The 12,657-nt window shown below is 26.9% G+C and overlaps 1 protein-coding gene across 8 annotated transcripts; it reads right to left on the reverse strand.

Annotated features, from left to right (window-relative positions):
• Positions 1–6,728: 6,728 nt before the first annotated feature.
• On the reverse strand, positions 6,729–12,331 carry LOC136082046 (uncharacterized). 8 transcript variants are annotated; one of them, XM_065800612.1, is made up of 8 exons: positions 9,406–12,331; positions 8,793–9,319; positions 8,237–8,334; positions 8,003–8,133; positions 7,799–7,895; positions 7,513–7,582; positions 7,059–7,211; positions 6,729–6,914 (listed from the first exon to the last, which is right to left on the reverse strand). In XM_065800612.1, exon 1 carries the CDS (start codon positions 11,292–11,294, stop codon positions 10,047–10,049), a length of 1,248 nt encoding a protein of 415 aa, XP_065656684.1. In that variant the 5' UTR covers positions 11,295–12,331; the 3' UTR covers positions 6,729–6,914; positions 7,059–7,211; positions 7,513–7,582; positions 7,799–7,895; positions 8,003–8,133; positions 8,237–8,334; positions 8,793–9,319; positions 9,406–10,046. The 8 variants fall into 8 exon arrangements, with proteins under 8 accessions (XP_065656684.1, XP_065656681.1, XP_065656683.1 ...); XM_065800609.1 differs by having other exon boundaries at positions 7,799–7,932; positions 9,406–12,325; XM_065800611.1 differs by adding an exon at positions 7,299–7,389 and having other exon boundaries at positions 7,799–7,932; positions 8,793–12,325.
• Positions 12,332–12,657: the final 326 nt, after the last annotated feature.

The following is a 12,657-nucleotide window of genomic DNA, read 5'->3' on the forward strand; positions in this document are numbered from 1 at the left end:
TATATCTTGGAGTTGAAAGTGCAATTGATTATTATATATCAACAGTCGGAAATAACGAAAAGCTTGATCTAATTGTAAGTATTGATGGTGCACTTATGTACAATAGTAAAAAGACTTCCATTTGGCCTATACTTATTACAACTAACAGAAAAGGACCATATGCTGTTGCAATTTGGCATAGTAAGTGAAAACCAAACAATTTGGATGAGTACTTTAAAGATTTTATTCTTGAAATGAAAAAATTGCAAACTAATGGGTATAAACAGCTGCAGGTGACTATTAAAGCTTTTGTAATGCACCTGCAAGAGCATTTGTTGAATGCATTATAGGGCATAGTGGCTACCATAGCTTTGAAAAATGTATGGCAGTTGGCACACAAAAAGATGGTTTAAGATTATTGGAAACAATTGCTTTACTTTGTACTGACATGGCTTTTAAAAATATTTTGTATAAAGAAGAAGGTCACCAACTTGAGAGTCTTTCTCCACTTGTTCAGTTAAATTTCTCAATGGTAACTGGATTCCCATCGGACTATATGCACCTTATATGTCTTGGGATAGTTAAAGAACTTCTAATAAACTGGTGTAAAGGTCCCCAATATATTAGAATAAGTCAATCTGTTAAAGACGGTATTTCAAATGAACTCATAAATTTGCGAAGTTATACACCATCCAATTTTCAACATAGACCACTCTCTTTAAATGAACTTGAGATAGTGGAAAAGCAACAGAGTTTCAGTTCTTTCTGCTTTCTGCTGGACCTGTTGTTTTAAAAAGGAATAATAAATAAAACTAGCTATGACTTATTTATTTCTCTTTCAATTGCTATGCACATACTGCTTTCTGAGAAAACGGTGAAAAATGAATTGTTAGTGGCATATGCTAAACAGTTGCTTATATGGTTTGTTAGAGAAGTGCAAATTTTGTATGGGGACATCTTTGTAACATACAATGTTCATACCATGATTCATTTAGCTGATGATTGTGTTAACTTTGGGGAGAGTCATGATCATCTATCAGCTTTTCCTTTTGAAAACTTTTTGGGTCAAATTAAAAAAAGGATGCGTAATTCGCATCAGACTGTTGCTCAAATAGTGAATCAACTAGATGAGAGAAAAAAGTTGAATATTTTTCTTAGAGAAAGGAATGGTAAAGAAATTTCTGTCCAAGTGGTAAAATAAAAAGATCACATCTATGAGACAGAGTTTATTTCATTCTAGACAAAGGGTTTATTTTAGTAGAAGAGGTTTTGGTAGATCTCAAAAAATGCAAGGCTCTAAATCCTCATTCAGTTTGAAAGTTTTTTCCTAATTGTTCTGAAACATCTTATTTAGACATTTGTTATGTAAATTGATTAGCCAACCTAAAAACAAATTTTCTGAAAAAAAAAAGAACTTTTGAAAAAAGGCTTGATGATACCTGTTTAAAGAGGTGGTTATGCTTTTTTTCTGCTGAGACATTGTGATATTGCTTATGATCACTGATTTCTTGAATTAGAAACACAAATTTTAATTATACTTACAGACCATCAATTTTTAAAGAATGTCTGTGCATGTGTCATTTTGTAAAATTTGTTATAAATTTGTCAAATATATAGTTCATTTAATAATTTTAAAGTGAGTTAAATGCATTTTAATTTATAAGTTTTTTGTGTGAAACAAATACCTGGTATGTTTATAGAAATAATAAAATATTTACGCTAGTATTTTACATTAATAAATCTAAAAGCGTTTTACAAAGTTCATTGATTTTAATCTCTAATGTATTTTTAACTTTATTTTGTAACTTATATAAGATTGTTTAGAATTAAATTGCACCAGAATGTTGAAATGTCAATTTTTAAATGAAAAAATTAAAGAAGTGGAAGTGATTGCTAAAAGTTGGATGAAAAATAATGGGAAATGCTTTTGGCCGCAATTTAAAAGTTCTGCTGCAATTTGTAAAGCTGTCACAACTATGCAGGCACCAACCTCTGATTGGAAGATATACCCAGCTAGGATTTTATAAACTACAAGTTTGCATACTACTATAAAAAAATGTAAAATAATTGAATTAGATTCTGAACTATATGTTTTGACCAGGGCACTGGAGAGGATAAACATGTGCTGGTGCAAACTTATTTTTGGTCCCCCTTTACAATATGACTATTCTCTCATTTAATATCACTTATTTTAAATCCAATATTCCAACGGGCATTTGTTTAAATTATATGTTCTGAATGTCTTTTGAATGTTTAAAGAAGATTTCCAACGATTTAAAAAAGTTTTTTTAATCGTTGACAAAAACATTTTTATTTCGCAGTCTTTATATAAAAAAGTTTTTTTAACAAGGTTTTTAGTTTCTTTTTAAAACTTTTAGTGTTTTTTAAAAACTAAAAAATTCATTAATTTTCATTGATTTTTCATTAAAATTCATTAGTTTCAACTGCACCCCGTTCTCAGAGGGCATTTGCCGCGAACATTTCAATTACATTTTCATTAGATATTGATAAATGATTTTACGTACATAGATTTGTGTTTAGATTTTTATGAAGAAGCTCAGTCACGCTTAGAAAAAGCAGCAGATACTTCAAATATTGAAACTGACATCGCAGAGAAAAAAGGGACAAAGCGAAAGTAAATTTTACTAAAATTAGTTTTTAATAAATAAAAAATTTTGCAATAAAGAATTACACAAATCATGCACTTTTTTTGTTTAAAAAGTAAAGTTTCTATTAAAGGAGAAAGACAGCAATGACATTCTGTGAAAGTGATGAAGATATTGTGGTTGGTGATGAAGGATTATACGGAAGACATTATTTTAACGGTTCAAATAGCCAAAGAACATCTAACGTGATTCCAAATATAGCGGGTTAACTATTTTTGTAAAAGTAAAATAATGTTTTGTTAAAATAAACATGCTTTTTTTTTTACTGAATTATAGATGTTTTTAAATTGATATCAACTCCCCATTTACACAGTGAAATAGCAAGCTTTTCAGTTGCTGAAAATAACATTGACTTCTCAAAAGAACTAATCTATCTCAAGGGAAGATGATGTTGTCTTCAAATATATTGGTAAAAAAAAGTCCTAATGTTGCTTTTGTTCTTATTAAAATCTGTGTGCGTGTGCAGTAAAAAAATTAATAGAAATCAGAACTATATATTATAGAATATAGTTTTGTTGACAAATATTTTATAATATATTTTTGTTGACAAGTTTAAATAAAAATCACTATAGAATGTTTAAAAATTTTGTTTAATTTTTGTATGTATAGTTTATCTATACCTAGTTAGAAAATGGCTCTAAAAATTGTGTTTTGGATAAAGGGGATAGCAGATAAAGATATTTGTCTTGCCAGAGTAAATCAAATTTTTAAGAGTGTACATTTCAATGTGTTAATCAAAGTTTTATTTATTTTTTTTCCATTTAGGTAATTTTTCATGGTTAATTTTTTACAAAATATTTTACATAAGTAATAATAATATAATTTATTTTAATACATTTTTTTTTTTAAGATTTTTTAAAAAGTTGCGTTGAGTTGGATGGCAAAAATAGATAAAAAGGTAGGGGAAAGGCGCCTATGATGGCATAGCGCCTATGATGGCATATCGGTCATATTTCCATTAAAATTGCTTTGGTAAAAAAATGATTAGACCTACATGACTATACTGACTTTACATTAGTTTTAGTGAAAAAATGTCCCTTGTGCACAAGTATTGTTTTTATAATCAACAAAAATCGATTTTGGGATGTGCTGTTGTAGTTTTATTTCCTTCATATATTTAAGATTGTGATTTTACTATTAACTGTGCAGAAATGAAATTTTCATGCATTTTATATTCAAGTTTTGTGCATTTAGTGGAATAGTTACTTTAATTTTATCTTATGAACAAAGCAGACACAGCTTGTTTTAATGAAAATGATGACTTTTACCCATGATGGCATACTGACGAGTTGGGGGTGTTGAAATATTGACGAGTTGGGAAAACTTTTTTTTTTATAAGAAAAACTTATTTTTAAGTAAAGTTAAAAGAAAGCGATGCTCCAAAATTTTTTTTTGGTCCAAAAAATACGTAAAACGCAATATATCCAATGTGCATGCGCAAAATTTTACAATGCTGGTGTGTAGCATGAAATGGTAAATTAGGATGGTTTCGAGTAATTTCTGGCTTTTCTGAGGGAAGACTCTAAGGTTAAATGAAATCATTAAGTTACCCTCGATCCTAACTAGCCCCATCCTCCCCTATGCCATCATAGGAGCAGTGGTTGCCTATGATGGTACACTTGTGCTTTTTTTACAATAAGAATAACTTATAAAAAAATATAACTGATGAAAACTCCCAGGGTAATTATTGTTCTAGATGTAACAAGGAATGTATCCATATCAAAACTTTTATTATTGGTCTTCAGGATACTGATTAATGAAGCTTCAAAGTTAAGTATGCCATCATAGGCGCCTTTCCCCTACTACTGTTGCATTTTATTTTAATATCAAGGATTACATATGGCCCCCACAAATTTTCAAAATTTTGAATCAAATCAGAAAAGTGATTCAAGAATCAATTTTAAAATCCATGTCTTGAAATCAAGATAATTTCAATCATATAGAATGAACATAATATGTATTCTGACCCTTGAGTAATTTTTATTTTTTTAATAATAGATGAGTTCTCTTAGTCGTTGTGGAGGTAATATTCCATATAAATCAGCTTTTGCTTTTGGAAAGTTGTTGATGAGCGAGGACGCTGGGGCATAATTTCTGCAGTTTGATTTTTTTCAAATTTGATTTGAATTTTTGATTTAGATGCGATTACACGACCGCATCATGATGCAAAAATTTGCTAATGCCATTCAGGCATTTTGGAATTTTTAAGGCAATTAGGAACACGACTCAATCGAAAAGTTTTAAAAATGAACAATGCTGCAAACGCTAAATAAATTGTTTGAAAATGTAAATTTTGTGTTTAATTCAATAAAAAACTGTATATATATAAATTATAAATTAGTAGAAAATCACTTAACAAAAATTTTTTTCATTTAACACTGTGTTTCATCAATAAAAAGACTCATCAGAAATAATGAGTTTTTTTATTGATAAGAGCATTTCTGATGAGTCTTTTTATTGATGAAACACAGTGTTAAATGAAAAAAAATTTTTAAAGTGATTTCCTACTAATTTATAACTGCTCTGTTCTTTTAAGAACATTAAGCACTCTATTTTGTAGAATACATTTTAAAGTTGCTTAAATATATATATATATATATATATTTATATATATATATATACATATATATATATATATATACATATATATATATATATATACATATATATATATATATATATATATATATATATATATATATATATATATATATATATATATATATATATACATATATATATATATACATATATATATATATATATATATATATATTTATATATATGTATATATATATTTATATATATGAATATATATATATATATATATATATATATATATATATATATATATATATATATATATATATATATATATGTATATATATTTATATATAAATATATATATTTTTTTGATATATGCATCAAAAAGCGATATTAAAATGCTGTCGGTTATTATAAAAATCAGTGTTGAATCACCAGAATAAATATTTGTTGATTAAACGTTGAAAAGCAACATTCGATCAACGTTTTTTGTAAACACCAAATCAACGTTAATAAGTGGCTAACATTTTAAACAAAAAATCAATATGGAATCAATGTTGACGAGAAACATTGAATCAACATCAAATCAACGCCTCGTTTTTTAGCGGGAGTTGCACAAAAAATATTGAAAGAATTATAAAAAGGTTACAATAATGCTTTGTTAAACAAAAACAAAATCCTAAATGAAAAAACTGCAGAAAATTGGATGAGTGGAAGTTGTTTATCAAAAAATGTGGTATATAATTCCCGCTAAAAAATGAGGCGTTGATTTGATGTTGATTCAATGTTTCTCGTAAACATTGATTCCATATTGATTTTTTGTCCAAAATGTTAGCCACTTATCAACGTTGATTTGGTGTTTACAAAAAACGTTGATCGAATGTTGCTTTTCAACGTTTAATCAACAATCATTTTTTCCTGGTGATTCAACACTGATTTTTATAATAGCCGACGGTATTTTGATATCGCTTTTTGATGCATATATCAAAAAAATATATATCAACAGTTTACAAAATATATATATATATATATATATTTAAACAACTTTAAAATGTATTCTACAAAATAGAGTGCTCAATGTTCTTAAAAGAACTGAGCAATTATAAATTAGTAGAAAATCACTTAAGAAAATTTTTTTTCATTTAACACTGTATTTCATCGATAAAAAGACTCATCAGAAATGCACTCATCAATAAAAAACTCAGTATTTCTGATGAGTCTTTTTATTTATGAAACACAGTGTTAAATGAAAAAAAACTTTGTTAAGTGATTTTCTACTGATTTATAATTTATATATATATATATATATATATATATATATATATATATATATATATATATATATATATATATATATATATATATATATTATGTATGTATATATATATAAAATATTTGTATATAAAATTTATACATATTGCTCAAATCTTAATTTGTTTTGTAAAAAACAGGCTGTAAATAAAGGATTTAGCAAAAAAGTTATTGATAGAGCAATTCAAAGCTAACTCAAAAGAATAATGAAAGAAAGTAGGCACTACATTTAGAAAGTTTTTTTATTGAATTTAACACAAAATCTACATTTTCAAACAATTTATTTAGCGTTTGCAGCATTGTTCATTTTCAAAACTTTTCGATTGAGTCGTGTTCCTGATTGACTTAAAAATTTCGAAATGCCTGAATAACATTCGCAAATTTTTGCATCATGATGCTGTCGTGTAATCGCATCTAAATCAAAAATTCAAATCAAATTTGAAAAAAATCAAACTGCAGAAATTATAGCAAATAGTTACATAAATGACTGACTAGGATAAACAAAATATATTTCCTGTGAAATAAAAAATCTAAAAAAATGCATAAAACCATTCTTACCCACTATCATATGATACAGGGTGTATGTTTTAAAATTTATCTTTAATGAACCACCCGAGACATTAAAACAGGCCCCAGCGTCCTCGCTCATCAACAACTTTCCAAAAGCAAAAGCCGATTTATATTACCTCCACAACGACTAAGAGAACTTATCTATTATTAAAAAAATAAAAATTACTTAAGGGTCAGAACACATATTATGTTTATTCTATATGAATGAAATTATCTTAATTTCAATACATGGATTTTTAAAATTGACTCTTGAATCACTTTTCTCTTTTAACTATTTTTGCCATCTCAACGCAACTCAACGCAAATCTTTTTTGAAAATCTTTTAAAAAAAATGTAGTAAAATAAACAATATTATTATTATTTATGTAAAATATTTTGTAAAAAATTAACCATGAAAAATTACCTAAATGGAAAAAATAAATAAAACTTTTATTTAATTTACCCTGGCAAGACAAATGTTTTTCTTTGCTATCCTCTTTATCCAAAACACAATTTTTAGAGCCATTTTCTACCTAGGTATAGATAAATTATACATACAAAAATTAAATAAAATTTTTAAACATTATATAGTGATTTTTATTTAAACTTGTCAACAAACATATATTTATAAAATATTTGTCAACAAAATTATATTCTATAACATATAGTTCTGATTTCTATTAATTTTTTTACTGCACACGCACACAGATTTTAATTAGAACAAAAGCAACATTAGGACTTTTTTTTACCAATATATTTGAAGACAACATCATTTTTCCTTGAGATAGATTAGTTTCTTTCGAGAAGTCATTGTTATTTTCAGCAACTGAAAAGCTTGCTATTTCACTGTGTAAATGGGGAGTTGATATTGATTTAAAAACATCTATAATTCAATAAAAAAAAAGCATTTTATTTTAACAAACCATTATTTTACTTTTACAAAAATAGTTAACCTGCTATATTTGGAATCACGTTAGATGTTCTTTAGCTATTTGAACTATCAAAATAGTATCTTCCGTATAGTTCTTCATCACCAATCACAATATCTTAATCACTTTCACAAAATGTCATTGCTGTCTTTCTCCTTTAATATAAACTTTACTTTATAAACAAAAAAAGTGCATGATTTGTATAATTCCTTATTGCAAAATTTTTTATTTGTTAAAACTAATTTTAGTAAAATTTACTTTTGCTTTGTCCCTTTTTTCTCTTCGATGTCAGTTTCAATATTTGAAGTATCTGCTGCTTTCTCTAAGTGTGACTGAGCTTCTTCATAAACACAAATCTATGTACATAAAATCATTTATCAATATCTAATGAAGATGTAATTGAAATTTTTACGGCAAAAGCAGGTCCTATGAGAATGGAGTGCAATTGGTGCACCGCATAAAAATTAATGAATTTTAATGAAAAACCCATGAAAATTAATGAATTTTTTAATTTTTAAAAAACACTAAAAGTTAAAAAAAACAAACTAAAAACATAGTTAAAAAAACTTTTTTTAATCGTTGGAAATCTTCTTTAAACATTCTAAAGACATTCAGAACATATAATTTAAACAAATGCCCGTTGGAATATTGGATTTAAAATAAGTGATATTAAATGAGACTATAGTCATATTGTAAAGCAGGCCTAAAATAAATTTGCACCAGCACATGATTATCCTCTTCAGTGCCCTGGTCAAAACATACAGTTCAGTATCTAATTCAATTTTTTTACATTTTTTTATAGTAATATGCAAACCTGTAGTGTATAAAATCCTAGCAGGGTATATCTTCCAATCAGAGGTTGATGCCTGCAAGGTTGTGACAGCTTTACAAATCGCAGCGGAACTTTTAAATGGCAGCCAGAAGCATTTCCCATCATTTTTCATCCAACTTTTAGCAATCACTTCCACTTCTTTAATTTTTCCATTTAAAGTTCAACAATGGCAAATGAAATTTCAATATTCTGGTGCAATTTAATTCTAAACAATCTTATATAAGTTACAAAATAAAATTAAAAATACATTAGAGATTAAAAACAATGAACTTTGTAAAACGCTTTTTAGATTTATTAATGTAAAACACCAGTGTAAATATTTTATTATTTCTATAAACATACCAGGTATTTGTTTCACACAAAAAATTTATAAATTAAAATGCATTAAACTCACTTTAAATTTGTTCAATGAACTACATATTTGACAAATTTACAACAAATTTTACAAAATGACACATGCACAGACATTCTTTAAAAATTGATGGTCTGCAAGTATAATCAAAGTTTGTGTTTTTAATTCAAGAAATCAGTGATCATAAGCAATATCACAATGTCTAAGCACAAAAAAAGCATAACCACCTTTTTAAACAGGTATTATCAAGCCTTTCTTCAAAAGTTCTTTTTTTTTTGGAAAAATTGTTTTTAGGTTGGCTAATGAATTTACATAACAAACGTCTAAATAAGATGTTTCAAAACAATCAGGAAAAAACTTTCGAACTGAATGAGAATTTAGAGCCTTGCATTTTGCAAGATCTACCAAAACCTCTTCTACTAAAATAAACCCTTTGTCTTGAATAAAATAAACTCTGTCTCATAGATTTGATGTGATCTTTTTATTTACCACTTGGGCAGAAATTTCTTTACCTTTCCTTTCTCTAAGAAAAATATCCAACTTTTTTCTCTCATCTAATTGATTCACTATTTGGGCAACAGTCTGATGTGATTTTTGCACCATTTTTTTAATTCAACCCAAAAAGTTTTCAATAGGAAAAGCTGATAGATGATCAAGACTCTCCCCAAAGTTAACACAATCATCAGCTAAATGAATCATGCTATGAACATTGTATGTTACCAAGATCTCCCCATACAAAATTTGTACTTCTCTGACAAACTATATAAGCAGCTGTTTAGCAAATGCCACTAACAATTCATTTTTGGCCATTTTATTAGAAAGCAGTATGTGCATAGCAATTGAAAGAGAAATAAATAAGTCATAGTTTTATTTATTTTTCCTTTTTAAAACAACTGGTCCAGCATAAAGCAGAATAATCGAAACTCTGTTGCTTTCCACTTCTCAAGTTCATTTAAAGAGCATGGTCTATGTTGAAAATTGGATGGTGTATAACTTCGTAAATTTATGAGTTCATTTGAAATACTGTCTTTAACAGATTGACTTATTCTAATACATCGGGGACCTTTACACCAGTTTATTAGAAGTTTTTTAACTACTCCAAGACATATAAGGTGCATATAGTCTAATGGGAATTCAGTTACCATTGGGAAACTTAACTGAACAAGTGGAGAAAGACTCTCAAGCTGGTGACCTTCTTTATAAAAATTATTTTTAAAAGCCATGTCAGTACAAAGTAAAGTAGTCGTTTCCAATAATCTTATGCCATGTTTTTGTGTGCCAACTGCCATACATCTTTCACAGCTATGATAGCCACTATGCCCTATAATGCATTTAACAAATGCTCTTGCAGACGCATCACAAACAAAAGCTTTAATAGTCACCAGCAGCTGTTTATACCCATTAGTTTGCAATTTTTTCATTTCAAGAATAAAATCTTCAAAGCACTCATCCAAATTGTTTGGTTTTCCCTGACCATGCCAAATTGCAACAGCATAGGATTCTTTTCTGTTAATTGTAACTAGTATAGGCCAAATGGAAGTCTTTTTACTATTGCACATAGGTGCACCATCAATACTTACAATTAGATCAAGCTTTTCCTTATTTCCAACTGTTGATATGTAATAATCAATTGCACTTTTAACTGCAAGATATATATAATCGCCTCCACTGACATATAAAACATTAACTTTTTGAAGAGATTTTTGTAATGTCTGCCAGCATTTTGGTATAGATGGAGTAAATTTATTTAAGTGAAATAAAAGTGCATTTAAAGCATCATCTTTTATACAGTATTTTAATAACCACTCATATAAAAAATCTTTTGTTGAAGTTAGAGTATCAATACTACTGTATAAACTATTTTTAAATGCAATGTCGTCAACATCACAATAATTAGATTCAACTTTACTTAAACAAAATTTATTTTCTGGCGAATTGATTGAAAACATCAATATATCACTGTGCACATCTTCAGAAACTTCAAAAATCTTTTGAATGTCTAAATCTAGATGAACGCAATTTCCTCTACCAACAATGTTGCACTCTTCAAGAAGATATTTTATTCTTTTTTCAGTATTTCGTTTTTCTTTCATAAATTCTCTCATATATAGGCTTCTGTCATATTTAGGCATTATTATCTTTATTTTATTACATCACAAAAGAAAAAAAAATTAAGGCATTATTATTCTTATACAGAAAAAATCAATTTAAATTGCATTTTGTACTATATGATTTAAGTTTGCAGTCAGAATTTATCAGGCAAATACTTGCAGCCATTAATAATTTGCTATGATAATAGTAATGTTATTATAATAAGCATTAATAAGCCAAACTGCTGCTAAGTTGTGACTTTTTCATGTTAAATTGTTAAAATATTTATATTAAGATGTTCTTTTATCCTCAAATAGTTAAAAAACTACCTTAATTTCATTAGGATAATCTTTATTCAAGAACTGAAAAAATAATTACTTAATAAAATATATGTTTTTCAATAAGTTTATACTCATTTTATAATACAATTAAAATTTGAACAAACGTTTTATAACCACCAAAAATAACAAAAAAAATCCCAGCAGAAAATGCTCAGCAAATTACTGTTAGTAAACGGCTCAATAAATTTGTTTTTTGTCAACAGTAAATCAACGAACGCTCAGTGTTTGTAAATAAACGTTGATTTGCTGTTGATAACATTGCTGTTGCTACAACATCCATTTATGGTTGATCGCCGTTGATCGCTAATATCAACGCAAAATCAACGTTGATCAACATCAAATCAACGCTTCATTTTTTAGAGGGTTGTGTAGTTCCTCTAAGAATGTACCTGATAAACAATATATTGCCATAACAGAGTGTGAATGGAAAAAGCGTTTTGCCAATCATAAGCAATCTTTTAAAAATAAAAAGTATTCAAAAGACACCATGCTGTCAAAATATATATGGGATTTAAAAGGTAAAAATATTGATGAATTTATACAATATTTCAAAAAAATGCATACTTTACCTACAGGAAAAATTTGATATACTTAAACATGCAAACCAAGAATCCTTATTAAACAAAAAATCGGATTTAATTTCTAAATGTAGGCACGAAAATAAGTTTCTAAACTATAAAAATAAATGGGCTCAAATAATAGTTACGTTAAATCCCTCTTTTAAAAAATTTTATTTTAAAAAAAGCGTAAGTAATCATTTCTAAAAAATTCTTTTTATAATAGGATCAACAAATTCCACAAATGTGTGAAAATTTACAGTAGTTAAGACATTTGCGACTTTATGTAACTTTTTTTTGTAAAATTTTTGATATAAATTTAAGTTTTATTAATTTGATCATTCATTTCTGATGAGTCTTTATTGATGAAACACTGTGTAAAATAAAAAAAAATTTAGTTAAGTGATTTTCTATTAACTTAAATATATATATATATATATATATATATATATATATATATATATATATATATATATATATTATATATACATATATATATATATATA

The sequence above is a fragment of the Hydra vulgaris genome, chromosome 06, assembly GCF_038396675.1.
Source record: "Hydra vulgaris chromosome 06, alternate assembly HydraT2T_AEP".
NCBI classification, from domain to species: domain Eukaryota; kingdom Metazoa; phylum Cnidaria; class Hydrozoa; order Anthoathecata; family Hydridae; genus Hydra; species Hydra vulgaris.